This window comes from Osmia lignaria, chromosome 3 (assembly GCF_051020975.1).
Source record: "Osmia lignaria lignaria isolate PbOS001 chromosome 3, iyOsmLign1, whole genome shotgun sequence".
Lineage (NCBI taxonomy): Eukaryota > Metazoa > Arthropoda > Insecta > Hymenoptera > Megachilidae > Osmia > Osmia lignaria.
In genome coordinates, this window is record NC_135034.1 from 4,802,103 (window position 1) to 4,829,148 (window position 27,046).

Here is a 27,046-nt window from a genome sequence, read left to right on the forward strand (position 1 = left end):
TTTACCTTAACATTGGAAGCGTCGAAAGAGGAAAGCTCGTTCCGCGTGCTCGTAAAACGCGTTCATGCGACTATCCAAACGCTGAGGAACGCGTCTTATACCCTTCGGAGGATCCCTCCATCCGGATTATTATCAGCCATTTACACGTTTATGCTCTTTACCGCGCACGCAGATGGTGTTCGCGTACGCGAGTAACGGTACAACGTTTGATTTTCCGGTGCAATAAAGTCCCTTTCGAGGACGGGCCGCGCGTAGTCTAGCAATTAACGCTCGTAAGTCCGCGCTGCTCTGTTTGATTTAGAGCCTTGTCACGGGATCGTTGCAATAGCAGGGGATAACCGGTCACCGGAGACTTACGCAACCTCGATATATCATATTTTGCATCGGTGAAATTTTCAAAAATAAAAAGCTAAGAAAATTCCGTATGGAGGCGAAAGGTGATTTCGTTAGAAGGTAGGGGAAATTGGTAGCAGGATCGGTGACGAACACGACACCCCCGTTTAACCCCGCGTTTCGCGTTCCACGGAAATTGATACGGCCCGTCCGAAGGCGGACAGATAAGAGCGAGGTTGGCCGCGAGCGAAACGCTAAACTAATGCCCTGTGCACAGTGGCGCGCGAGATAGATATCTTGAGAATTTCATTAGCATGATCCGAGAGACTTGGCTCGCGCCGCCAACCTCTTCCCTCCCTTTTTAACTTGTCACCTGAGGCTACCTCGCGTGTACCTTCACGCCGTGGACCAGCCTTTCTGTCACTTAAATGGGACCTACCTCTCTTCTACCTCCTTCTTCCTTTCTTCTTCGCGTTGCTCGTTGCTCCTTGGAGTTAGTGAAATTTCATTTTTTCGTCTCAGAATAATTTCATCTGTTACTTGTCAGTTTTTTCTACAACACGAAACGTAGAAATCACCGGATGAACCCACCGAAAGACACAAAAACGTCTATCTCGGCATCGGGTCGTATTTCAAACCGTAAAGAATCCTTTGTACGAGGTAGTTTTTTTTCTATAGAATCGTATTCATCGTCGAAGCGCAACACCCGTGGTCAGGAAAGAAATCATAAGTCAAAGGGGTTAAAAGCAGCGTGCTTTTTTTCGTGGTAATCGCATCGTTCGGTTGGCGCAAAAGGGAATCGCGTTGTGTTTAACACAAAAGGGCGACGTATAAATTATAAGAGCGTACGGAATGGCTACTTAGCTGGCCATTCAACGGGTAAAATCGAAAGCGGCCGGGTGAAACGTCTTCATTTTTCACGGCCACGAGTCCGGTCGAATGGGGTTGGTACGCGTTCTCCCTTCCGGGCTAGCCCGCTTCATTACCCCGGCAGAAAGAAGAATAAAATTCTCGACGTATTCGATCAGCTGCGAACAAATTACTATATAATTTTCCCGCCGGCACGATTACTCACGTTAATGGTGCAATAATTCATAGGAACGCGTTCGCAGACCGGACCACGTGGAATGTCTTCGGAGATCGGTCCACGCGAAAGGATTTCTCTCGGCGGTCGCGGGCATAAGCAAGAAAGAAATATTTTATTTCACTTACCACTGGAATTACCTACTGTTTTTAACCTTTAAAAATAAAACATCCACTTTTTCCAATGACCTAACGATAGCAGACCTTCGTTATTTTCCGCGAAAGCGAAGGAAGATTCTCTTCTCAGTGTACAGACATCAGGGTCAACTGGAGCAGAAATTTTACGAGGCGGACGCAAGTGGTCGTTCGTAAATTTCCTGGTGGCCAAGCTGGCTATTTATGCGAGACGAGAGTCGTAAATTTCCGCGGCACGGTAAAGCACACCGGGGACACGCGTGCGCCAACGAATAATTCATTTCCGCGACTCGCCTCGCGGGCTAATTGAACGCCTATGAGACGAATTAATAATCCACTTTGTAGAAGGCGCAGCACGCGCGGGAATTAACCATTCTCAGGATCCACGTTTCACGGAAGCGCAATATATTTCTGAAACAAGTTTTTCCAACGCAACGCGTCGCTGCATTTTATTTCGATCCGTTAATTAACGGGCGATGGTCGTTTAATAAATTCGTGAGAGATGCGGGCTGGTTAAACGGTGCCTATCTAAGATTCTAAGGTGTTGGTTTTCCATTACAGGAACATGGCTGTTCGGTGCAGACGGTGGACCTGGTGGCGGACTGTCCTTTGCAGGTGGTGACACCGGCGTCGAGGTCACCGTCACCACCCAGATCGGCGACGCCTGCGACGCCCTCCACGCCCCTTGCACCGCCGAAGAGCATGGGGCAACGGTCAAGCACCCTCTTGCGCCCCAAGATCTCTTTGACCTGGGTCCTCCGTGGACAACAGCAACCTGCGCCCACCAATAATCAGACGACTATCAATGGGAATACAGGTGCAAATAGATCAAATGTTGAAGAGGGTCAAACTTGAAACTTAAATGGAATAATATTGAAAATAGAAAATTTAAGTATTTAAAGCTTCAGAGTCAAGTACAGTGGTACCTTGGTTCCTAATGTTTGAACTTATACCAAACCAACCTTTCTCTTAATAATACATCAACTCCGAATATAATCGATTATTAATTAAATTTTTCTTTCGAGATAATTATTTAAAAATTCACACAAAAATTTATGTCGTATACCGAGGTACCGCTGTAGTAATCCAACAAAAGGAGAACCAAATAACAATGCAGGTACATGAAACATAGGTCAAGCAATAATCCAAGTTCAACATCCATTAACACAGTAATTCCGTGAGAACCCCAAGTCAGGCAGTGATTTTTAATTTAAAGAGATAATTTAGGCTCGAGGAGAACAGGTTACCTTTGATAGTCCATAAGTGAATGCGGTAAATCACCCGTAATTTCCTTGCTACTTTATGAAGTCTTGAGAAACAATGTTTCGTTTGCGAAGGTGGGAACGACGATCGGGAGAGCTTGTCACGAGACGGTAAGGAGAGGTCCTCCAGGAGGAGCGTTAAGAGCGTGAAGGAAAAGGATGCTGGCAAGGAGAACTTGGATACTGAGAAACGAGAAAAGAAGATTCTCCATAGGATCGAGAAGATTGAGAGGACAGAAAAGGTCGAAGTTCGATGGAAAATCCTTGGACAACTGTTCTGAATGTAAAATGAATCGTTGCTGAAGTTGATCGTTACTTTTTCTTTTACAGTCTATCGGCAAGGAGGTGCTGGTGAACGAGAGGTCTCTCGACAGCCCTTTGGACAAGCAATCCGAGAAGGGATTTCCCGGATTGAAAGACACAAAAGAAAAGGAGAAAGTTAAGAGGGCAGTGTCCGAACCGTCTCTCGTGTCTCGGGAGTCAACGTCCACGCCGAGTGGTCGTGAGAAGCACAGACATCGGAGGACCAAACGTTCTCACAAGCCTAGACCTCCTAGCAGGTTCGGTTACGAAATTGCGGACCTCGATGCGTTTCTCACGAAGGTACCTTTGAATTGCTTGAAAGAATTCAACGTAGCCTAAGGAATATTCTCGACAAAGGATAGAATACTTTTTAGGCCTCGATAGAGAAACCCGCCAACATTCCCGTGGTTCTGTCCTTCCCATCTGTCCTGTACCAAACCCAAGGAGGTACTCAAGACGAGATGGCTCTACCACTTGGAACAGTGGTGAATGCTGTATTCAAGAACCAGACCTGGTTGTACGTTCAAACTCCCCATGGACAAGAAGGATACGTTGGGTATGCTGCGTGCCTACCACTTGGAATCTTACCGCAACCAACGCGGGGTCCATGCTGGGAGGATTCAACGGATGTATTTCCTCGTCCTCTAGGTAGCCTTAGAATAATTGCAGTTCCTCAACCGCTTCAACCGCTAACGCTGCTTATTTCATTTAACCGTACACAGTCGAGAAATAAAGAAAGGTAGTTCTAAATGTTATGTGAAAATTGTATGGTTTTAGGTAACATGACCGACACTGAGAAATTAAGGGACACCCGATCAGAGTGCGGGGCTCGGGGTAGAAATCCAAGAGTAAGACGAAGTTCCAGAGACGCGGTTTCAGCCTGTGGAGAACGCAGCGTTGATAGATTGTATCTTAGAGCCGCGGCAAACGCTAGAACCAAAGGATCCCGTCATACTTTGCTCGTGATACGCAGCGACTATGAAGGCCAAGGTGGAAACGCTCTGAGCGTTTCTAAAGGTGACGTCGTTGCTCTGCTTAGCGATCACGTAAGCGACTGGTTCTGGGTTCGTTCGCGGGACGGCAGAGAGGGCTTCATACCTGCTGTGATCGCAGGTCACGGCTTTCTTTAACTATAGTCCTCTAGGATTTATGAATACATTGTTCAATGTATCTAAGAGACTGTCGCATTACAAGGAGCCACGATTAACGAACGGATACTTGTATATTTGTAAAAAGTTTTATACTATATTTTATAAAATGCATATTGTATTAATATATTTATTTAAAAATATATAAACGCCATGAGATTGTTTTTCTTCCACAGATCGCATGGAAAACATGTTTGTTTTGTTATTACGCAAACTTTAACATTAATTCACGATAGTTAAAGTTTGTGCAAACGTCAAGATTATTCGAACAGCCGGCTATACTCATTACTTTCTGTGGAGTTTCTTGGTAAATAATACTGTAAACGGTGTTACTAGAAGTTGGCACTTTGGCCAATGTTTCTCCTTGATACGTTAAGTGATAAACGTGAGGCGCTGCTCCCGCAGCAATTACGCGTTCCTCGTAAATGTTTGCTACGTGAATCCCTTCGTCTGGAAGATGAAACACAGTTGCTGCTTCCATCGTGCGTATATGCCACAAGGATAAAGACGGACCACCACCACATAACTAGAAAATCATGATGTACTGATTAATAATAAATTACGTATGTTTCAAGAAGAAAGGCTTAAACACGCACCAACCAGTCATCTGTAAAATCTATAGCACCAATCCACTTGCCTAACCTTGGCCTGGCTACCTTTTCTACCAAATAAGGTGTTAATATATTAGTATTTTCTTTTTTTCTTAAATCCCATAATCTTACTGTTCCATCTTCCCCACAGGAAGCTAACTGATTACCCCTGAAAAATAGTCAAAATTTATTGCACGAAATTTGAAGATTGTATATCACTTATCGCAATAATACGCACATTAATGACAGACAATGGATATAGTCTGTATGTCCTTGTAAACTTCTGACTATTCTACCATCTTCTAAGGTAATTACATAAATATTATTATCACCACATCCAACATACAAAAGATGATTTGATTTGGAGTATACCATGTAATTCACATCTGGTTTTTCATAGCTGTCTCTGAGGATAAACTGATATTAATATTGTTAAAAACTACACTGTGTTCCAGTATTATTTACATTTTTATGAAGGCTTGAATATTACTTATTAACTGGCATCTGTACAGTCCATGAAACTTTACTTTTTGGTGCTTTGCTAGAGGTAACTATTTTCCAATCCCATCCGCATACTTCCCCAGATGTTCCTGTCACCAAAAAATTATCTGTCGAAACCATACTCTCTACCTGTTGGTCAGGATGAGCAGTGAAGCGATAATTGGGTCCTTGTAACTCATTTTCTTCTGCTTTACGAGGACCTAGAGCTTTTGATAACCTAGAGAAAAATAATAATAGTTATTATCGATCTTTATTGCAATTAATATCAACATAACCTAATAGTTATTTGAAATAGAGATGTAAATAAATACTTACTCGAAAACTGAAACATCTCCGTAAATATTTCCAGCCAGTAAATAATTTCCATCTGGGGAAAATGTTTGTGACAGAACAGTATTATAAAATAACTTATGATTAATCGTACTGGACATCATTTGTCAAGTTTTACTGATTTATATAGGTAGATTTAGGAAGGAAAAGAGGTTAGACTACGGATTCCGTCGAAGGTAAACAAAACTTTTTAACATGACATTGAATGGAAGGTTATACAGAATCTTCCTTATCTGATGGTACAATCGTAAAGGAGATGAATCTACTTGAAAAAGTAAGTAAAAAAGGTACTAATAGAAAGTCCTATATTAAAAGGAAGGTAGGTCAAAAAACATTTTTTCGAACGAGGCTTCTTTTCTGGTATAAATAAATATTGAAAATTCATTTTAAAAAATTCGACAAAACATGTGGCGCCATTTAGCGTGAGTGATAAAAATAGACTTTTTTATTTCGCCAATTTTATTTTTTATTTCGACTGTACAGTATTAATTAAAATTTCCTGCGTAAATGTTTATACACAAGTGGTGGGCAACCACAGATCTATATTCCCTACTTTGTCATTCTCCTTGCGAATAGCTAAAAGTAAAGATGGGAACCCGTGGAAGGGGTAAGCGTGGTCGGGAACCTGGTAAACCTACGGGGTGCCTAAGGACAGCGCATTTTCATTCGGGAAAAGAAAAAGAATTGAATTCGTAATTAGATAGGTATTTCACGTGACAATTTTATTCATGTTATTGTATTACATATGCTTTGAATAGAAAAACAAAGCCATAATAGAATTATACATGTATTACTGTTATGGAATGACCTTTTTTAAAACAACTTCATGATTTTCGCAACCCGATTATAGAGAACCTTAAAAGTAATAGTGATTTTGCAGAGTTATTACTTTTAAATATCCCTATAATAGTACGAAGTAAATCTAATAAAAGTCTTCTTCTGTTAACTTCGTTGGAGCTTGATTCTTTATCTGCTCTTGACTTTTATACATTGTTGCAACCTGTTGGGCTGAAGTGGCATCCTCGCTACTTTTATCATCGCGAATACGAATAAATCGTGGAAATCGTAAGGATATACCCTTTTCTGGATCAACGATACCCACTGCTGCTTTATGAACAGGTGATAGAGACAAATCTGCGCATTTGATCTCCCAAGCTTGAACGGGTTCAAACCAATGATCAGGTTCAAGTGATGGATCGTAACGGTAGTACGGCTTACTTTTTGGTATTATATGCTCCTTCAAGAATTCACTGTGTTTTTGAAGATCCTCTTCAGTGAAACCAGTACCAATCTAAATGAAAATATATTACATTGTAGAATCATGTATATTATATTCATTCGAAGATTGGAATTGTTAATATTTACCTTACAAATACTCTGATATTCTTCATTTTCTTGATCGTAACAAGCCAAAAGAAATCCTCCGTACGTTCCTGTTCGTTTACCTTTTCCTATATACCCACCAATAACAACTACGTCCAACGTATCACCTACACCATCTAAGTAATCTTTCTTCAGTTTTAACCAATTTCGAGACCGTTTTGCTATTTCATACGTTGCATCTTGTTCCAATGTCTTCACCATAAGACCCTCGCAATTACCTATTCAAATATTATTATACAGTACAGTATACTTTCTGCTATTTTCCTATTTGTTAATTCATAAAAAAAGAATATAATAACCTTTGACCGATTCGTCTAAAAAGTCTTGCACCTCCTCCATACTCGAGGTATCTAAATGATTTGCAAATTTCCATTCCCCTTCTGCTTCTTTGAAATTTTCTTTTAGTAAAGCTCGACGTTTTATAAAAGGCTGCTTCACTAATGGTTCTCCATTCAAATACAACAAATCGAAAATAAATACACACACCTGTACTTTAATGTCGGCTTCATTTGCATCCTGTAATAAAATTGCACATATAGAAAATTTCTATTAAGTTTAAGGAATCTTTCTATTACTTTTCGTTTTCTTGTGCTAAGTATCTGGAATGGTAGAATTTTTTTATTTTCATCGTCCCACGCTACCGCTTCACAGTCCAGAATACAAGTTTTAACGTTTTCTCCTTTTGTATTATTAAATCGTCCTATAATGTCAGGATATTTGCTGGTATTATTTTCTTGATTCCTACTGTAGATGCTAACTTCACCGTTTTCAGCTAGGTGTATCTATAAAATGTATCCGATATTTTAATTATAGTAATTAGAACGTAGTGACAGTACTCCAGATGATAAGATATAAACCTGTGCTCTTTCCCCGTCGTACTTCCATTCACAAGTAAATTTCATTCCCTCAAAACGTGTCAATACTTCTTGAACGCCTTTAGTAGGATGTGCTAACATAGGTTTCAGAGGTATACCGGGTGTAAGTTTACATTTATTCGGTAACGCTTCAACTCCTTCTTTCAGTATAACAGGGATTATCTTATCGTAATTCGGACATTCACTGAGAAAAAATATTTTATATGATTTAAATGATAACGTCAGATAATAAGTTCAGAGAGCCCAAATAGGATAAAAATATTTACCAATATGTTGTTTTGAGAGTAAGTGCGATTTTCTCATATTTCTGTTTGAAAGAATCACTTGACATGCTTTTACGTGCATCCAAAACTACTGGATCGGTCTGCTCTGGTGGAGTTGTTACACATGCTAATGCTAAAGCCTATAAATATTGATCATTAATTGTATAATTTAATCGCGATATGGTATAAACATACTTACCTGTAAAGCAGACTGTTCTGCTAAACCAATTCGAAGTTTACCCGCCAAGGATCTAATTAAATATCTAGCTTCAGTAAAGCGACACGCTACAAAAAGTGACTGAATTTTGTCTAATTTCTTGGTCGTTGACTGCAACAAAATATTACGTTTATATTTTAATATAGTTACGAAGTGCTTAGTAGTATTAATAAATGTCGTACTGCAGAACCGGTCATTTGCGCAATTTCCTTCAGTTTAGAGTATACATTGGATACTGTTAATGGAGCAGGTTGAAACATTGTTCTCTGATTGGAACGACTTCCTTCTGCTACAATACCCAAATCTCCAACTTCTTGAACATCTGCTTTTATTTGAGCTAAAGTTCTACCAGTACATTGCGCTATCGCTTTCATAAGATTTGTTTCCGCTATACCTAACTCAAGTCCTGAAATAAGGATAACATTTATTTGAAAAATGTTTCTAAAGATACATTACAAGCACTTACCTTCATATGCGGGACCTAACTGATTCAGACATAAGTATATACTTGGAAGTAAATCGTTTGGACTTAAAACTATGACGGAACGAAAATAATTGGACAAAATTTCGATTATCTTCAGGCGCGCACTTGTTTCCTCAATTAATTCCAAGGTGCGCGTTAATGCGATATACGGTATTCTGACAAAAAAAATTGTACATATTACAGTAGATAACGCATTAATAAAGTAAAATAGTTTAAAACATACTTTTCATTCTTCTTCCAACAGGCATCATCAATTGGGTGATAATTAGACGTACTAGGATCGTAAGACTTATCAACAGATTTTATCTTATCTCCAGAAGTATTCTTTGTATTTCCCTTTTGTGCTAAAAATAATATATAAATTATATTAATATATCTATATATTTATAAATGTAATAATGTAATATTTACCAAAAAAGCTATGTATTTTCTTAGCAGGTTTTTCTGTACTGTCTTCTTTTGTATCAGTTTTTCCTTCTTCGTTATTTTCTTCATTGCCCCCAGTTTCTTCATCAGATTTTTCTTTTTCTTTAGTTGAAACTTTTTCTTCCACATTACTGTTTGATTTTTTTGGACTTTCCGAAAACTAACAATTAAATATTAAATTATAATTACATTTCTAAAAGCTATATAACGAATGTATAATCTACATACTGTTAAAACTTCTTCTTCCTCGCTAGAATCAACAGGTGATATTATTCTCAGTCTCTTTCTACTTTTACCAGAAGTCTTTTTTATTTCCACTTTATCTGATTCATCTAATTCATCAGATGATTTGGACGAATCAGATCTAGAGGAAGTTGATTCACTTTTCCTTTTTAAATTTGTGCTTTCTTTTTGATTCTTCACCAATGAGGGTTTTTTTATTTTTTTCTGTGCAGGTGTATTCTTGGCGCTATCTTCTTTTACCTTATCTGCGCTTTTCTTCCTTTTAGATCCACTGCTTTCATGGAACTTTGATGTACCAGATAATATTGTTTTGAGTGTTGCACCTTTAAAATCGCAATAATATTAAAAACAATATAGCACATTACATATAAGATCTAGTTACACACCTGTTTTATTATTTACTTTTTCTAATGATGAAGGTGATTTTTTGGTGGTATTGTTTTCTGCCAATGAATGACTAAAAAAAAGTGATCACACAATGATAATAAGCATCTTATGTAAATGTGAAATTTTTCTGAAACTCAGTAAAACACAATGAATCAAAGTGCAGGAATGTCGGGTTAAACATTCACGGTCCGAGAACATATCCGAAGACATATCTAGACAAGCAGGTAGATTTTCGAAAATTCGAATGAAAAACACAGAAAAGGCATGAACGTAATTTTTACTTACTCCGTAGTTTCATTCTGATCATTTCTTTTTCGTTTAACACTGTCTTGATTATCTTTATCCTCCTTAGTAAGCGAACTGTTAAAATGTATCCAATGCAGAAAATTATTTACGGTTGGTAGAGAAACATTGTTTGACTCATGTACTTTATTTATAAATAATAAACGTTGGGAATTGTTACTGTATATATAGTATACTGTGCAGCTGGCAATGCGCCTGAGCCTGAACATTACATACTATTAAGCGACTCGCAACTTACCTTATATTGCTTTTATCAACATTATCACTTTTCGACGAGGTTTTTATAAAGAACGATCTACAAACAACGATAAAACTAGCTCATAAATCTTTTTTATAGAACAGTGGTATGAATTACTTACGAAATACTACGTTGTGTCATTTTTCCGCGGTTTTTAACCTTTATAAGGATTCATATGGCAAGCTTGATTCGTTAATCTAACCGACGTAAACAGAATTCAAAAAAGTCATAACGCGTAAATAGAGTTTCATTAGCATTGCAAATTAGAAAGCATTTTGAAAATTTCTGAGTTTAATTTTATTTTATAAGAATCGTAAATACGTACGTTAAATAAAACAAAATCATAATTGTAAAAATGAACTTGATCTTATAAGCAAAAAAAAAGTAGATTTTCTCCTATTATTCTTCTTAGTTCTTGAATGATCTTAAAATTAAAGGACGTGCAAAGCAAGACAATTTCCAAACTTTATTTTCATTATTATATTTTTCATGTCTCTTGAAATCCAAACACATCTATTTATTATCTATTGATAAAGTAATACAATAAATATCCGTATTATTCTAAAATTAACAAAATATCTTCCTTATTTTTTTTTTCTTTCTTGTATTCCTTGGTCTAAAGTGTGAAATTCTTTTCGAAGCTTCTTTCCAAAACGTGTTCTTACAAATTTAAATGCAGTATTCCTTATTGTAACAACAAACAGCCTTAGCCAATAGTACATTCGAAAAATAAAATGGTGAAATCAAAATCATTGATAATATATTGATTACATAAAATCTTAAAATATCGGGTTTAATAGCAAGAGCGTACTCGATTAGAAATAGGGGAGGGGGGGAAAAAAGAGCTTGCGATTTTTTATTCTTTCCTTCTGTTCGCATACCCTTGACCACAAAATAACCGTAAATAGAAAATGAAGAAAAAAAAAGAAAAAGGTGATTCAGTAAAGGCAAGATACATTTGTGTTCGGTTTTTTTTTTATTCTCACGTTTATCTATGGCCTATATTAAATGTGCTAGCATTATTCGTCTAAGGATCATTGAGTTATCATTCGATAATTTTTTACATTCGATTCTATACATAAAGTCGTGACGCGTGAGTCCTAAGACAATTCTTACCATGACAATTCCCTTTATGATCCAATATGGACAAAATTCTTCAGCAACATTTTATCATCATACTTTCCTTTTTCTTTCTTCCCAACGTTTTATAAACATCGTAATGCAAATTCTCTCGTACAAATTTTCAATCACTTACATCTCTTTATCGACAGTTCAAATAATTTTATAATGCTAGTTTTCGTTAGAAAATATCGTTGATTGAAAAGCAAACGAAACATGCAATTTATGGTTGTCGAATAGATCAATTGAGAATAGCAGGATGCGATATAAATGAAATAAATGGTCGCGAGTCCTGGAGTTGATTTTCAGCAAAAAGGGAGATCATAGTAAGATTAAACTCAGTGGATCCCGCACTTGCTTGCTTGCTATTATAAATGCTACGAAGCATTGGCAATAAAAAAAACAACAGAAAAAAAAAAATGAAAGTTTACTTTGAAAGGCTTACGTAGACAAAGATTAATAGATTTCCTGTATCGTATTTTAAAATAGAAATTTGTAGAAATTACTACGGCTAAGTCAGTTAAGTAGACATCTCTTATTAACCGGTGACTCGAACGACGTTTCATGGCAAGGTGTAGCGAACATACGGTACTTCCACGTCGTTGCCATCAGTGTCGTTACAGCAAAGTTCGAATACCAATGCATGAACATGGTTCTCCAGTTTCTTCTTCGATACCTTCTTCACTACCTCTGACATTAGCAGGCCCATACGTTCTTGACACTTAGGCTTAGCCATGAAGAACGAGTACAGCATACAGACACCCTGAGACAACATAGTAACTTCAAGATTATGATGCTCTTTGAAGTAATCTAAGAATTCTTTGAGCGTTAGTTCTCCTTTGACTTCGAATCGATCCCACAGTGTCCATTCAGTGTCGTAGTACTTCAATTTCGGTGCAGCGATAGGCTCCGAGAAACCAAAGAATGGTAGAGCCAAGTTGACGAAACCATTCTTGTAAATAGACAAATCTTTCACGCCGCGTGTTAACTTGATCAATTCGAGACAAACAAGACCCGCGACCACCGAGGTGGTAGTAGCAATAGCTGGTATTATTTTTCCAGCAATTAGTTTACTCTTGTGTCGATCAGCGGGAGGGATTTTGTAGTTAGCTGCACGAAGATTTGAAGCTGCTACGATGAAATCTATATGGAAATTGGAGTCGTCATCCTTCTCGAATTCTTGTGGATGAATTACTAAACCATTAAGCTCGTCAACCTTGGGCAATTCTTCTTGTAACTGAGTGAGTCTTTCGTGATCAATGTTTCCGCTTCCATTGGATACTTGCACCTGTGAATCTGTCTCAGCAATTTTTACTCCAGATTTCGGCGTAAAGGGCGGAACTTGTACGGCGCTAACGATCCTAGCTATTTCCTCACGATTTCTGTTTATGGGAATTCCATAGACCTTTGCTTTTAAGTTAGCACCGGCTACGATGTAATCCAAATGGAGCGGATCGTTCACGTTGAACTTGAGTGGTTCAGGGCACCTCTTAGGTCCAGACCAGAATGGTTGGCCACTGGATGTCACTTGATCAGGTGGAAAGTTGAACAGGAGTTGTCTAATCTGGTTACTATACTGCTCTTGCCAATGGCAACGAGCCCACGCAATGCAGTCGGCAAAACTTTTTGGTCGTTCATCGACCAAAGCTGTTTTGACTGATTCTAATACTTCTAATGGCTGAACTCCAGGCAGTTTTAATGTTCTCTCCACAAATTGTGGATCAGATATATATTGAGCAGCATTCTCCGCAGCCTGACGGAATAAACCTTCGAAATTATCTCTAGCCCATTGTAAAGTATGTTCTATAGCATTGGGGAAATTCTTTAGCGTACAGATCGGTATACTCTTCTCTGGCGGATCTTGAGACGAACTATAAGATTCAGTTAAAAATGGAACAACAATTTGGGTATTACCCTTTGTACCTAGAGTGCCAGATTCTAACAGGGGCTTCCTGTAATATACACAACGACGATCCATATAAATACGTGCATTTACGTTATCTAATGCGTTTGCTACTCCGTCTAACACCTCAAAGAAATCATCATTATATATTTTTTCTGTTTCTGGGCAAACTCTGTTCTCGTGAGCAATTACTTTCATACTTGGATTCATACTCCTTATGACTCTGGCTGCTGTTGATGATTTAGATTGCTGAACATCCGATGGCCTAAATAGGAATTGTCTATTCAAGTTTGATTTTTCTATCAAATCCATGTCGGTAACTGTTACGCTACCACTCTCAGCACCAACACCCAACATTGCGAAATTTTTGAGTAATTCACAACCTATAGCTCCGGCTCCAACAACGAAGTATTTCAAACTTCCAATCTTCGATTGGAATTTGCGCCCAAAAACAGCTATCTGTGAATCGTAACGCGATCCAATTGGACAGCAATCTTCTTCTGTAAGCTCGGATCGATTCGCGGGTAAACATTCGATAGCGTCGAAATACAACCATTGATAAATTGGATGAAATTTGCCGGAACAAGCTTTCATCACTTCTTGTGCTACAATTCCTCCAATGGTAGCATTCATTGGATTTAAGTTTCCCGCTGATATCTTTGCAAATATCTCAAACAGCTCTTTATTGATTTCAATTTCGCTGCCTGTTTCTTCTTTTATTGTTTTAGCTAGAGCCAAAAATTCATCTGCATCCTCTTGGTTCCAGGGTGTAGGTAATTTTCCTTTAGTGTCTATGTAACGATGTAACACCGTAAAAGCCAAGTGTAATTGTTCCGGATAATCAAACTTTCCAAAATCAGTGACCTGGAATTCTGGTTTCTTCAGAGCTTCCTTCAAAGTAGCAAAGCGTAAAATCTTTGGCATTTTTACTTGTGTTACTATACCACCTCTTATATATTCAGAATATTTTGATGTCTCCCCAATGCTGAAAGTATACGGGCCAAGAACCTTTATCTTAATTGGTTCACAACCATTTAATTCTGTCATTCCCTGTACTTCAGAGAATGTAACGTAGTCACCATCCTCCATGCCATGACGCGTGTCATCCAAACATGTGACAACACCTTCTGTGTCTTGCGAGATGCTAGCAACCATAGCGCTGACAGGTGGTTCACCAGTCGTATCAACCACAGTAAATGCATTCCCAAAGTCGCAAAAGACTTGAGAAAATAGGCCTCTGGTATCCGCTATGATAAGTGCTATGTCATTTGCATGAGTAATTTCAGAAATACGTAATTGTTCTTTCAGCAATGCCTCAGTCACAACCACAACCTTAAACTTCTTGATATAAGACTCGGTTAAGGAACCAGTATAGTAACGTGTGGGTACATAATTGTTCAGTTCGGATAAACGTTGGCAACAAGCAACAGCTCGATTTTTACCTGCAAAATGAACAAAACAAAGTTTAGTATTATTACTTATAAATTTAATACCGATTGTACACCCAAGTTTTATATTTGCGTTCAAATTTTTTTTTTTTTTTTAAATATCATCGAAGTATAAAATTGCGCAGTGTTAACCAATCTGAGATATAAAGATTTCGATGTCGAACAATAAGGAAAAGTGTTCCTATTAAAAGCGTTCACGTGTTTAGCAATTCACGCGGGTCAAAGCGCTCACCTATGTCTGCCTCGGTAAGATAGAACTGCGAGCCGAGATCTGAGATCTGGCACAACGCGTCATCGTGCAATGTAACGGATTTGACGCCACCGAGTATGACGTTCTTCGCAATTTCAACGCCAAGACCACCAAGACCGGATATCAGGACATCAGAGGATGCCATGCGACGCATGGCGTCATGGCCGAGAACATAAAGCTGCCTTGAATAAAGACCCTCGTCAATTTCGGCGGAAGCGCGGGACGTCGAACCATTTTTCGCCATGTCTGCGATCGTCGTCGAGTCGTCGGCTCCTCCCGTGGTGGCAGCAACGCGTCGCTTCTTGGCTGGGGGGTCAACGGAGCTCTCCACCACCTCAGCACTAGACATCGGACTTCACGGAGCGCCGTATTATGTCCGTCGATTGTTTTTCAACCCGGCCGACTGCACTTTAATAAAGCTTGGAACTTCACCGCACGCACCGACCTTGCCACACGCTCCCGCTCTCTCACCGCACCTCTCTCCTGTTCTACGTTCCTTGTCGCTTCCAGCTTACCCGTTCTAAATTGTATCAGTACTTTAGAACGATACCACTGTCCATCCAAGAATGATTCTCGTTCTTTCATCCACTCTGTTGCTGCTCCCTCGCAGTCGCACCAGCAGCAATCGCAGTTTCGATGCTTCCTAGATAAAGTGGGGATGAGGTTTTGTACGATCGGTAAAACAGCGATAGCGCGTTTGTCGTGAAACAAAGGCCTGTCTTTTTTTATTCTGTACACATTTTACAATATTCTCGAAACGACACACGATTAAATATAGATGTCAAGCTAAGGAATGATAATTTTCACGGTGAAATTTTTTTGGATATCTTCCTGTTCTTTTTCTGTTGCGATATCGTTGATTAACGTTACATCATGAATTTTGCATTTGAATGCGCCCTAATCATTGGATTGCGAAACAAGCGAATGGAACGACCGATTTAGCAAGCACTTAGAAACGATTGGCTACCATAGTTAAACAGCATCGACCAATACATAATCATTCTCTAAAATTCCATGCTCTTTACATTCGACGAATGCTCTCTAGGTTGTACACATATGTTATCTTTAATCACAAACAGGATATTCCTTTTTCCATGTCTTTTTGCGATAGCATTCCAAAGTTGATAAATGAATTGCATGCACTTCTTTTACGTTTATAGCTTTATCAGCATCAAAACTGAACATTACTAAGATAAGAGAAAGGGCAAAAAGTTTTGTTGCATGTCTGGCAAATAATTTAGTAAGGAGAGGTATACACAAATCGATCCCTAACAAATTATTTGTTCTATTATCTATTTCTATTTTCATCCTTTTGTTTTTTACTCATCGTCAGTGTCAACGACGTTCTAGTTCTACTCCTTTCAGCTCTCACAATGATAATTGTAACAGAAGAAAGTAATAATAGGGAAAGATATCATGTTATTGCAAAACAATTATTGTAATAAGGTGAAAGTATTGTGCAATCGTTATTTTTATACACTTTTGAATGGCATATCTATGCGTCTTTTAAAACAGCGTTACTGGTGCTATCTAAAGGTGGATAGAGAAACTAAATAGGCTTCCCTAGAGAAAATGGCGATGATCCGGGTCCCATTCGCTGGTTCCGAGTTCACCATGAGGTTCCCCTTCCTGGAGGCGATCCTCAGGAAAGTAAAAATGGTAAAAATGCATGGGAGAAGGCCGCATATAAGTACATATATCCATATGTACTTACATACAAAACACAGTTGGTATGACAGTCGTGCTTGTCTTACCACCCTATTTTTTTCACAAGACCGAAAAATTCTTAAAATAATTGCTTGACAAACTTGTATTTAACAAAAACCACCATTATTTACATATAGACAACACAACCGACAAGTTTAACGATTCATGAAAATTCTATAAAACATTCTTTGCATATCATGTCCAGTGACTATAAATAGAAGAAGACTGGACATGCCTTTGTACTCGAGAGGTCATGATTTTGGGTTCCCAGACACCCCCAGGTGCAGTTAGGACTTCATGTATGGAAGACAGTCGGTATGACAATCGTACCTAACAGTATCTCGTCGGTGCTATTGTACATTTACATATCACAAGTTCTTTTACTATATCTCGCATAGGCTACTGAAAAGACATAATTTTGACTCCCTTTGACTCTATTTTAAATAATTAAAACTAGAACAAGACCGAAATATTATTAAAATAATTGCAAGACAAACTTGTATTCACTTCATGTGCTTTGGTAAATAAATCATTTTAAAAAAGCAACTCCTCAGTTATTATTTAATTCACCCAATTTCCCTTCCGAGTTATTCATTTAATGCTCGTAATTTCTTTTCTCAGCTATTTATTTAATTGACTTATATTCTTCTATCATTTTAGTTATTCAATGTACTTAACATCGTTTCTCAGTTATTTATATATAAAACAACTGCTTGATCTTTAATAAATTACAAACAGAATATACAGTAATTACTTCCCAATATGAGAAGTTTGACCTAGAACGAGGTGCAACCTCCTCAGTCCTATACCGACAGCCGATGGGTGCGGATCAATTTGTCAAATATACATATAACTCTAATTTCCTTCCGGAGTTTATTTAATTTACTTTATTTATTTTCTTTGCTTATTAAATAAGCATTTAATTAAATAAGCAGAGGGGAAAAACATTTATATCTCTCTTTTGGGTCTCGGTCGACCATTCCTTTTATTTCACTTTTTCCAGTTATTTATTATTTTATTTCTCTGTATAGGCCAAAGCCAACCCTTTTCAGTTATTAATTATTTTATTCTTCTTTATGAGCCACACTTCCTAACCATTAATATCCTACTTCTCTTTACGGACCAAGACCTTATGGACTACTGCCTTCTTTATGTTCCTGCAACCCTTACATGTCTGCATTCCTTACATGTCTGCATCCCTTACATGCCTGCATCCGTTACATGTCTACATCCCTTATATCTCTGCGTCCCGTACATCACTGCATCCTCTACATTCCTGCCCTCTTTATATCCCTGCATCCCTTACATGCCTGCATCCCTTATATCTCTGCGTCCCGTACATCACTGCATCCTCTACATTCCTGCCCTCTTTATATCCCTGCATCCCTTATATCCCTGCATCCCATACATCTCTGCATTCCTGCACCACAGAGAGAAAAATCGTGCAAAAATGAGTTCAAATTTTGTCCGCTAGGGGGCGTTGTTTTTTCGGGAAAATTTTAGTTCAAATTTTGTTCGCCAGGTGGCGCTAAATTGATTCGCCCTTTAGTTCCCATTTTCGCCACTAGAGGGCGCTGTTTCCGAGAAAATTTTAGTTCAAATTTTGTCCGATAGATGGCGCTAAATTTATTCGTACTTTAGTTCGCCCTTCCGCCACTAGAGAGCGCTGTTTTTTTTCCGGAGAAAACTTAGTTCAAATTTTGTTCGACAGATGGCGCTAAATTTATTCGTACTTTAGTTCCCTTTTTCGCTACTAGAGGGCGCTGTTTTTCGGGGAAAATTTAGTTCAGATTTTGTTTGCCAAAGGACACTAAATTTATTCGTACTTTAGTTCCTGTTTCGTCACTAGACCGCGCTGTTACGAACGCCGAAAGCGTCATTTCAATGATGTAAGTGATAAAAGAATGTAGTAAGGCACCGCAGAATGTAGGGACTAGAATGATTTGTGGGATGCAGGGCTGTAAGGGAAGCAGGGTTGTAAGGGAAGCAGGGTTGTAAGAGGAACAGGAAGATGTAAAGGGTTGAAGAGCGTAGGAGATAGAAAGGGTGTTAGGGTGACATAGGTGCAAAGGGTGCAAGGATATAAAGAAAGCAGGGATGTAAAGGATGCAGTGATGTAAGGAAAGCTGCGATGTAAATAATGCAGGGATATAACTTACATCATGTAAGGGATGCAGAAATTAATCAGTAAAGGAATCAGAGATGTATAGGATGCACACAGGAATAATAAAATCAACACGTTCTTCCTCCTAATGAGTTTATTGAATAAGTTAAGAAGATAAATACAGCAGATTAAATTAACGCAGAAAATAAAATAAGGGTATATGTATGTTTAGCAGGTAGATCTGTACCTTTCAGTGGCCGCTATAAAACTGATGCTGTTTCACTTCGCTCTAGGTCGAACGGTTGATAACTATGTCGCGGCCAGCTACCTTTACTGGAATCAGTGACGCTAAATATTTATTTTTTTTTTCTAACGTGGGGAAATCTTGCATAAGACCCCCCACCGTCCCCTGGGGGAAAGCGGCGGGGAAGTGTCAGATTCCTACTGACTAAAACCCCACGGCGACCGACTCTGGCGCTAAAGGAGGGCTCCGGGACCTTATGTATATTACTCCAGAACCCTCCACGTCTGGTACACACGCCCCCATCTCAGGGGAGGTCCAAATTTAAACCTCCCCCTGCTGCCTACCCTGTGGCCCACACCGGGGTCGGACCCGGTACCGGCTTGCTGGGCCGCGTACTCAAAGGCGCCCAGAGCCCCCACTCCTGGCGCCAGCAGCCCTGACGGCTCCACCGATTTTGGTGGTGAAGCCGTCATATTTAGTGCTTCCAGAAGGGCTGCATTAATCTTCCCTTGCTGCTCCTCTTATTGCTGTAATATGTCGAGGGTAAGGTCGAGACCCTGACGATGAATGATGGGATAGTCTTTGGATATCGAAGTAATCTGCTATTACCAACAGTCTAGTGCGTTAGACTGTTGCAATGCGAAGTGTTTCATATTTTTATACCTTTACTTTAATGGTTTATCCGAGGTAGGAATGAGATCAACCCTTTTCGTCAATCCCCCTCCCCAGAATGGCACTTTGTAGAGGCTTTTAGCCCCTCTTTTGCCCGACGAACCTTTTTGTCAATTATTTGCATTACTTTTTTTTACATTATATTGCCTTATTTGTTTCATTATTTATTATTCGTTATTCGCTTTCCGCTTATTCGTTTGGTAACAGCCCCTGGTCACCCATCTTTGGCGAGACCCGTGCCCACTTATCGTTAGCTTGACTTCGGTAGCAGATGGCGTTTGTTCTCAAGGGATAAATTTAAAAGCCCTTGAAAATAAAGGCATGTCTAGTCTTGTTGGATTTGTAGTTACTGTTATGCATAGTATTTTCTTTCTTAACCTCAAAATAAATTATTTTTTAATTAACGTCTAAATTAAAATGGCAGAAATAGAATTAACAGAGGAAGAATTAACACTGAAACATAAAAAAGAACGTAAAGAACTACAAGGTAATTATGGTTTTGATATTTTTACTTTAGATTTATACGTCTAAGATGTGTTATTCATTTATAAATCATTAACATCTGTTAAATTTAAGCACAAATACAAACGTTGAAAAAGTCAATTTGTAAGGGTGACAAAAAAAAGAAAAAGGAAATAACAGAAGAGATTGGTCGTTTAGAAGAGGCTCTGGAAAAGAGGCAGGATGAAGAATTGACTACATGGAAAGTTGTACATCTTAATATTAATAATGTAGAAAATGAAAATATAGAAGAATGTAGTAATGAAAGCATCAAAAGTAATGTGCAAAATGAACAGTCAACACAAAGAATTTCCAAAGCCCAGAAAAGAAGAGACAAGAAAGCAAATGCAGAAAAAGAACGCAACCAAAGGATAATAGAAGAAGAAGCACTTAATGTTTTTGGAAAAAGAAATGTAGAGACACAAACCATAAAAAAAATTCTTTTTGAACGTGGTTTAATGATTTATGAGATTCCAAGTGATGGTCATTGGTAAGTAATCATTCATACTGATTTAATAGTCATTCTAAGTACTTATGATTGTATTTTTATAGTTTGTATAATGCTGTTGCACATCAGCTGAAAATTATAGGAGAAACTCCATTGAATTTTCAAGAACTTAGAATAAAAACTGGTATATACTTGAGGGAAAATATGAATGAATTTTTGCCATTCATTTCCAATCCAGATTCTGATGATTTTCTTTCGCCAGAGCAGTACAAGAAGTATTGTGATGATGTTGCAGATACAAATGCCTGGGGAGGTGCTATCGAGGTAAGCTAAATTTATCTGTAAAATACTTTAAAAAAATAATATGTATATAATTACAATATCTTTATATAATTATTTTTGTTTAAATTAGCTACAAGTTCTTTCTCATGTACTGAAATGCCCAATAGAAGTGATTCAAGCATCAGGTGCACCATACATTATTGGCGAAAGCTACAGTACTGAGAAAAAGATGATATTAACTTATCATCGTCATATGTATGAACTAGGTGCTCATTATAATTCAGTTACAAAATATGTTAAAGAAGAAGAAAGCTGATGAAAATGCATAGTTTTCACTAATACCTACAATGGAAATTAAACACATAATTTCCTAATACTTTTTCCTACAGTAGAATATACAAACCATTTAAAGAGCTGCCACAAACTCAGTGCTCAGGAAACATATCAGTCAAATTAAGATTTCAATGTTTCTCTGATAACTTTAATTGACATCTTATATATGTATATATATATAAAACAAATTTGTAATTTTTGTTCATAGTAATTTAGATTTAAGAAATTATTATCAATGTGAAAGGAATATGTTTTTTTGCGTTTCTAATTACAGTATATTTCTGAAAAGTACTAGAACAGAGGTGTTGTGTTATTAATGTTAATTGTGCTTGGATAAGCTCGAAACATAGATTGGGCTGAAAGTTTCAGGAAATGATGAGAATAACAACACGACACTTTGTGAAGAATTTTTCAGGATTCTTTTCGAAAGAATACTGTATTATATCACAAAATTTTATTTATTTATCACCTAAATATTTGACAATATAAAAAAGCTGCCAGCAAATTGCAAGTACATATTATTGTTCAGTACTTGCTTGCTTAATAATATTTTGATGTAAATATATATTTAAGTATAATTTATGTTTTATTGTTTTTTCTTTTTTGGATAATATATATTTAATTATTGTATGCAAATTGCGTGATTGTAATAAAGATATTGTGTGTCTGTGTAAATATATGGTAATACTTTCCTCATGTGTTCCTAGAATTTTTTACTATTTAATAATAAATAATATGTGTAAAATATGTACTGAAAGTAATAAAATATTAATTTTTTTCCTTTTAAAAGAAAAATTTATTTACCATTTAAAACATGTTTTCAAAGAATGATTTGCACACTGTGGAAAGGAACACAGTATCAGTTTTTATTTGTTGACTTCACTTAAATTACTATTATTAGATGTTTTATTATCTTCAACTACTTCTTTGCTTTTATTTGGATCATCTGGTCTCATTTGTGGGAATAGTAATACCTCCTGTAAGTATATGAGAATACATTTAGGATACTATTAATTGGCTGTAACGTAAAATAATTACCTTTATATTATTTGCATCTGTGAGGAACATAGTAACACGATCAATACCCATTCCCCACCCAGCGGTTGGCGGTAAACCATATTCTAAAGCAGTACAAAAGTTCTCGTCAATTAACTGTGCTTCGTCATCCCCGGCTGCTTTATCCTTTGCTTGCTGTTCAAATCTGTAATACAGATTGTTTTAATTCCTTACTCTAATTAGAAGTGATAAAGATTTTGTTTAAATACATCACCTATCTCTTTGTACTATAGGATCATTCAACTCTGTATATGCGTTACAGACTTCCTTCTTCATGATAAATAACTCAAACCGTTCCGTCAAACCTTTCTCCGAACGATGCCACTTCGCTAACGGCGACATAATTTGCGGATGATCCAAGATAAATGTAGGATTAATACAAGTTTCTTCTATAAATTCGCCAACAAGCTGTTAACAATGTTTATATTAGATGTATATATATACACACACATAATTACACATAACTTAGAAATTAAGAAATAGTTTTTACCTTGTCTAGCAATCTAGCTGCTGTTCTTGGGGGAGGACATTCAACTTCATGTTTAGTACATATATCGCTAAGTATCTGATTTGCTTCAGGCGTGTTTAATTGGTCTGCTTGAGGTAATTTAACTTTTAACATCTCCTCTAAGGTTTTCATCATCGAAATTCGTTTAAACGGAGGAGTAAAATCAATCTCCACTGCTTCACCCTCTGGTCCATCTGGATGATAGGTTATTTTATAACTACCATGTATGGTTTTCACCATTCCAGATACCATATCTTCAGTAATAGACATTAAGTCATTATAATCCGCATATGCCATGTAAAATTCACAAGTAGTAAACTCTGGGTTATGTGTTAAATCTATTCCTTCATTTCTGAACTGCCTTCCAATTTCATATACTCTATCCATTCCGCCAACAACCAACATCTACAGCCATAGAGACAGTGATGTACCAACATACTCATAATTATCATGTGTAAATATATGTAAGTGTTTATTACCTTTAGATATAATTCTGGAGCAATACGCATATACAAATCCATATTTAATTCATTATGGTGTGTGATAAAAGGTTTAGCTGTAGCTCCACCAGCAATCATATTCATCATTGGCGTTTCAACTTCTAAAAAACCAAGTTCATCAAGAAATTTACGAACGTATGCGATTATTTTCGCTCGTACGTGAAATGTTTGTCTCACTTTGTCGTTTAGAATAAGATCTAAATAGCGCTGACGAAATCTTGTCTCCTGCAGAAGTAAAAACAGCATCATTATTATTAGCACTATCCTGCATCTTGAATTAAGAATTGTGTTGTATCCTTTGTACCTTGTCGTGTAATCCAAAATAAAGCGTTGGCAACATATGCAGGCTAGGACTTAAAAGGGTAATATCATGAGGCATAATAGAGAATTCACCCTTCTTAGTTTTTCCAGGATTTCCAACAACCCCGATAATATCACCTCTTCTTATTTTAGCAATATCAATGGCAAACTTTTCTTCATTGCTATAATGTCTTGCATTTGCCATGACTTGAACTTTAAGGCCTTCTCCTCTGAGGTCATAAAAAATAAGTTTAGCACCAGACTCTCTAATTGCAAACACACGACCAGCAATGCTATGTACTTCATTCTGTAATACTTCTCCATTCTTTATGGTGTTGCTAAATTTTTCAATAAAATTTTCCATAGACATTGATACGTGAAACTTGTGTGGATATGGATTTTCATTTATATTTTTCAGGTGATTGATTGCTTGTGTCCTAAGTTTAATATACTCCTAAAAATAAAACATACAATTCAGATATTAAACAATGTAACAAGTATCTATATAATTATGTAGATACTCCTTTGAACAAAAGATGTATCTTAATATATTCACATTTGGGCTAATATTCTCTTCATCATCCTTTTTCTCTATAGTTTTGGCTTGTGGTTTTGCTGCTGCTACAGCAGATACTTTTGCTTCTTTCTCTGTTTTCTCTTTTAATTTTTGTTCTGCCTTCAGTCGTCTCTTTAACTCACTGCAAACGTGATTGAAATATGTAAAGCAAAGTTGTATTTCCTTTTACATATATAAACACAATCTTTTGTATCGTACGCACTTCGTGTAAAAATGACGTATAGGTATCTCATGTAATTTTGTTGATTTTGTATTACAAAGTACCGGTAGTACCACGTCAACAAAAGCTTTGGTTATGTTATTCAGCATAGTTAATTAATTATACTGCTATTACTGTATCAATAATTTATGAACATTTATATACAATAGATGTATTTAATTACAAATTTTTACAAGGTACTGCTATATAACACTTTTGGAAAGTGTCTCAATATAGGTGGATATTTGTAACACAACGTGGGTAGTCAATCCATGACCCCAAATATTGCTACACATAGGTTACGTTGAAATTATAAGCGCAGATAATAGAAAGTCTATTGTAAAAATATGATACAACAATCGTGTAATTAATTTTCGGTCGGTATCATTATTTTACTCACTTTTTTGATAGTTTTTCACCCGTATTGTCAGCCATGTTGGTAAACCTCCTCTAAAAAGGACTCTTCCTTCTAAATTGGCAAACCTGTAAACTGATTCCATGCGACAATACATCAATTTTTTGCTTCGCGCGCATCATTTTAATTTCAATTTCCGTATTTTTTTCAAGGTTTTTTTTATTACCTTTATTACCCCGTTTAAACGCGTATAAAACATTCATAGATAACACGGTTTCTATAATTTCTTTATCATCGTTGATGGACTTCATATTCAAAATATGTTGCCTTGACAACTATATCCATTTGGAATTAGTGGTTCTTGTGGAAAATATTTAAAGGAGTGTTAGAAAATGGAAGGTTGTTTTGGATACCAGGAATTAAAGGCATTGCAAGGTTTAATTAGTGCTCCTAAAGATCATTCAGATTCCGAGGATGATTTACCGCAAGCTGGTGCTCGGAAACTGGGTAAGTTGGAGGTAAAATTTGCACATTTTAATTATTTTATATTTCCTTCTTATTGATTACTCCTATACAGTATGACTCTTCTTGAGGATCTTTCTAAGGTCTCCTTAGGTTCTGTCAAAACTAAAATAAATAGTGAGAGGCTTCACTCTTTACGTGTACCCCTAACTATAGGCAACCTACATACGTGTACCCCTAACCATAGGCAACCTATGTTGCACCCGAGTGTATACATATAAACATAGGAGCATTACAACAGTAAAACTATTATACGATTATAAATAACATAAAGTGAATGTTTTTAAGGGCCTGGCGATATTGGCAATAAAAATGGAAGACCTCAACAACACTCAGGTCCACACGCACCCTTAAAAAGAAACGACGACGATATTTGGCACTCATCTGAAGTGGACTCTGGACAGAACTTAGAATTCTATGATCCAAGAAAAGTACCGGAATACGAAATGAAATTTAAGCAATCAGTGTCGGCGGAAGATGTTTTTCTAGGAGTAAATAATCTGAGTTTTAAGTATTTCATTACAATTTTGCACATCTCTGATACGATGAAAGTTAAATTACACATTTTATTTCTTAAATAAGATGGGCTTTAAAACGCCAAGCACTTCGTCCTGCGAGTGGCTGTCCATATCTGTAAGGATGCCGGAAGAGACGCGTGAAAAGATCGAGCTTTCAGTGGAACCGGAAGCGATTGATGTGCGCAGTCCAAGGTGAGGGAACTATACACGGATTTATCGACTATTTCACAAAGTTTCATTGCTACAACTTCCGCCAGATACAGAGTGGAATTTCTTTGACAACTTTACGGGGCTGTAAATCTTATCCGAACGTAAAGCCAGTCACAATTTTCCAGATATCGGCTGCACCTTGCGACGCCTCATCCGGTTGACCCGAACTCTTCAACGGCCAAATGGCACGGCGACAATTCTACTTTGGAGATTGTCTTAAGACTTGTTCGCGAACTGGATGATGTGAATTTTTAAAGGAGAATTAATCAGGCTTTCAACACACGCAAAGAGTTTGTGAGAAGCGAAACGAATTTGGTCGTTCTTCAATTTAGAATTGCTATAGACATCTAGCGGTCACATAAAGAATTATAACGAAAGCAAATCTTGGATACACAGTTCTTTGTACCTTTCTAATTTGTTAGAATATGTAAGATGTTTTGAATTGAAATAAGGATACTGAACTATAGATGAGATATAAAATAGACCAATCATTATATTAGAATTGAGGTCTCATAATCTGAAATATCGATAGGGTTGAAAACTTCAACTTTGTCAGCTATTCTGTTGCGCACCCTATGATTTTGGATCACGATTTTAGGAACTATATTAGATCAAATCTTAGACCATATTATAGTCTAAGGGCTAAATGATTTATGGATCACAAGTGTTAATGATTAAAAAAAAAAGAGAAAGGCTTAGACAACACAGATATTACAAAGGACAAGGTTGAAAAATAAATGGTATTTCAATTTATATTTTTACTTTATGTTACTGGAATCGCACTGA

At 37.2% G+C, this 27,046-nt stretch overlaps 7 protein-coding genes across 12 annotated transcripts in view; 3 read left to right on the top strand and 4 right to left on the bottom strand.

Annotated features, from left to right (window-relative positions):
* LOC117605406 (uncharacterized) overlaps positions 1-4,439 on the top strand; it is a 56,760-nt gene extending 52,321 nt beyond the window's left edge. For both annotated transcript variants that reach the window (XM_034326704.2, XM_076693429.1), the window contains exons 5-9: positions 2,113-2,368; positions 2,889-3,055; positions 3,144-3,416; positions 3,491-3,764; positions 3,894-4,439. In XM_034326704.2, coding sequence (XP_034182595.2) covers positions 2,113-2,368; positions 2,889-3,055; positions 3,144-3,416; positions 3,491-3,764; positions 3,894-4,246 — 1,323 coding nt within the window. In that variant the 3' untranslated portion in view covers positions 4,247-4,439. The remainder of the gene's footprint in view (positions 1-2,112; positions 2,369-2,888; positions 3,056-3,143; positions 3,417-3,490; positions 3,765-3,893) is intronic.
* A 30-nt stretch (positions 4,440-4,469) lies between these two features.
* On the bottom strand, positions 4,470-6,238 carry thoc6 (THO complex subunit 6). Its single transcript, XM_034326705.2, has 5 exons — positions 5,671-6,238; positions 5,345-5,572; positions 5,093-5,260; positions 4,861-5,023; positions 4,470-4,790 (listed from the first exon to the last, which is right to left on the bottom strand). The coding sequence occupies exons 1-5, from the start codon at positions 5,787-5,789 to the stop codon at positions 4,470-4,472; spliced, it is 999 nt and encodes a 332-aa protein (XP_034182596.2). The 5' UTR covers positions 5,790-6,238.
* A 148-nt stretch (positions 6,239-6,386) lies between these two features.
* DNAlig1 (DNA ligase 1) lies at positions 6,387-10,774 on the bottom strand. 3 transcript variants are annotated; one of them, XM_034326702.2, is made up of 16 exons: positions 10,626-10,774; positions 10,505-10,561; positions 10,249-10,323; positions 9,963-10,033; positions 9,562-9,899; positions 9,319-9,493; positions 9,131-9,251; positions 8,890-9,062; positions 8,606-8,829; positions 8,406-8,534; positions 8,210-8,346; positions 7,926-8,127; positions 7,644-7,850; positions 7,368-7,584; positions 7,051-7,286; positions 6,387-6,976 (listed from the first exon to the last, which is right to left on the bottom strand). In XM_034326702.2, the coding sequence occupies exons 1-16, from the start codon at positions 10,643-10,645 to the stop codon at positions 6,608-6,610; spliced, it is 2,751 nt and encodes a 916-aa protein (XP_034182593.1). In that variant the 5' UTR covers positions 10,646-10,774; the 3' UTR covers positions 6,387-6,607. The 3 variants fall into 3 exon arrangements, with proteins under 3 accessions (XP_034182593.1, XP_034182592.1, XP_034182594.1); XM_034326701.2 differs by lacking the exons at positions 10,505-10,561; positions 10,626-10,774 and having other exon boundaries at positions 10,249-10,498; XM_034326703.2 differs by lacking the exons at positions 9,963-10,033; positions 10,505-10,561; positions 10,626-10,774 and having other exon boundaries at positions 10,249-10,388.
* A 1,258-nt stretch (positions 10,775-12,032) lies between these two features.
* On the bottom strand, positions 12,033-15,973 carry Uba1 (ubiquitin-like activating enzyme 1). The gene is made up of 2 exons (XM_034326699.2): positions 15,207-15,973; positions 12,033-14,968 (listed from the first exon to the last, which is right to left on the bottom strand). The coding sequence occupies exons 1-2, from the start codon at positions 15,571-15,573 to the stop codon at positions 12,186-12,188; spliced, it is 3,150 nt and encodes a 1,049-aa protein (XP_034182590.1). The 5' UTR covers positions 15,574-15,973; the 3' UTR covers positions 12,033-12,185.
* A 2,942-nt stretch (positions 15,974-18,915) lies between these two features.
* LOC117605182 (deubiquitinase OTUD6B) lies at positions 18,916-22,024 on the top strand. Its single transcript, XM_034326188.2, has 5 exons — positions 18,916-19,873; positions 20,376-20,438; positions 20,528-20,942; positions 21,005-21,224; positions 21,313-22,024. Exons 1-5 carry the CDS (start codon positions 19,843-19,845, stop codon positions 21,496-21,498), a joined length of 915 nt encoding a protein of 304 aa, XP_034182079.2. The 5' UTR covers positions 18,916-19,842; the 3' UTR covers positions 21,499-22,024.
* Positions 22,025-22,239: 215 nt separating this feature from the next.
* LysRS (Lysyl-tRNA synthetase) lies at positions 22,240-25,164 on the bottom strand. Of its 3 annotated transcripts, none has more exons than XM_034326187.2 (8): positions 25,056-25,164; positions 24,436-24,577; positions 23,884-24,333; positions 23,559-23,804; positions 23,062-23,484; positions 22,786-22,979; positions 22,554-22,716; positions 22,240-22,492 (listed from the first exon to the last, which is right to left on the bottom strand). In XM_034326187.2, exons 1-8 carry the CDS (start codon positions 25,088-25,090, stop codon positions 22,382-22,384), a joined length of 1,764 nt encoding a protein of 587 aa, XP_034182078.2. In that variant the 5' UTR covers positions 25,091-25,164; the 3' UTR covers positions 22,240-22,381. The 3 variants fall into 3 exon arrangements, with proteins under 3 accessions (XP_034182078.2, XP_034182077.2, XP_076549165.1); XM_034326186.2 differs by lacking the exon at positions 25,056-25,164 and adding an exon at positions 24,659-25,037; XM_076693050.1 differs by lacking the exon at positions 25,056-25,164 and having other exon boundaries at positions 23,884-24,109; positions 24,181-24,333; positions 24,436-24,575.
* Positions 25,165-25,258: 94 nt separating this feature from the next.
* Dnaaf6 (Dynein axonemal assembly factor 6) lies at positions 25,259-27,011 on the top strand. The gene is made up of 4 exons (XM_034326189.2): positions 25,259-25,517; positions 25,821-26,023; positions 26,115-26,242; positions 26,386-27,011. Exons 1-4 carry the CDS (start codon positions 25,403-25,405, stop codon positions 26,513-26,515), a joined length of 576 nt encoding a protein of 191 aa, XP_034182080.1. The 5' UTR covers positions 25,259-25,402; the 3' UTR covers positions 26,516-27,011.
* The last annotated feature ends 35 nt before the right edge of the window (positions 27,012-27,046 follow it).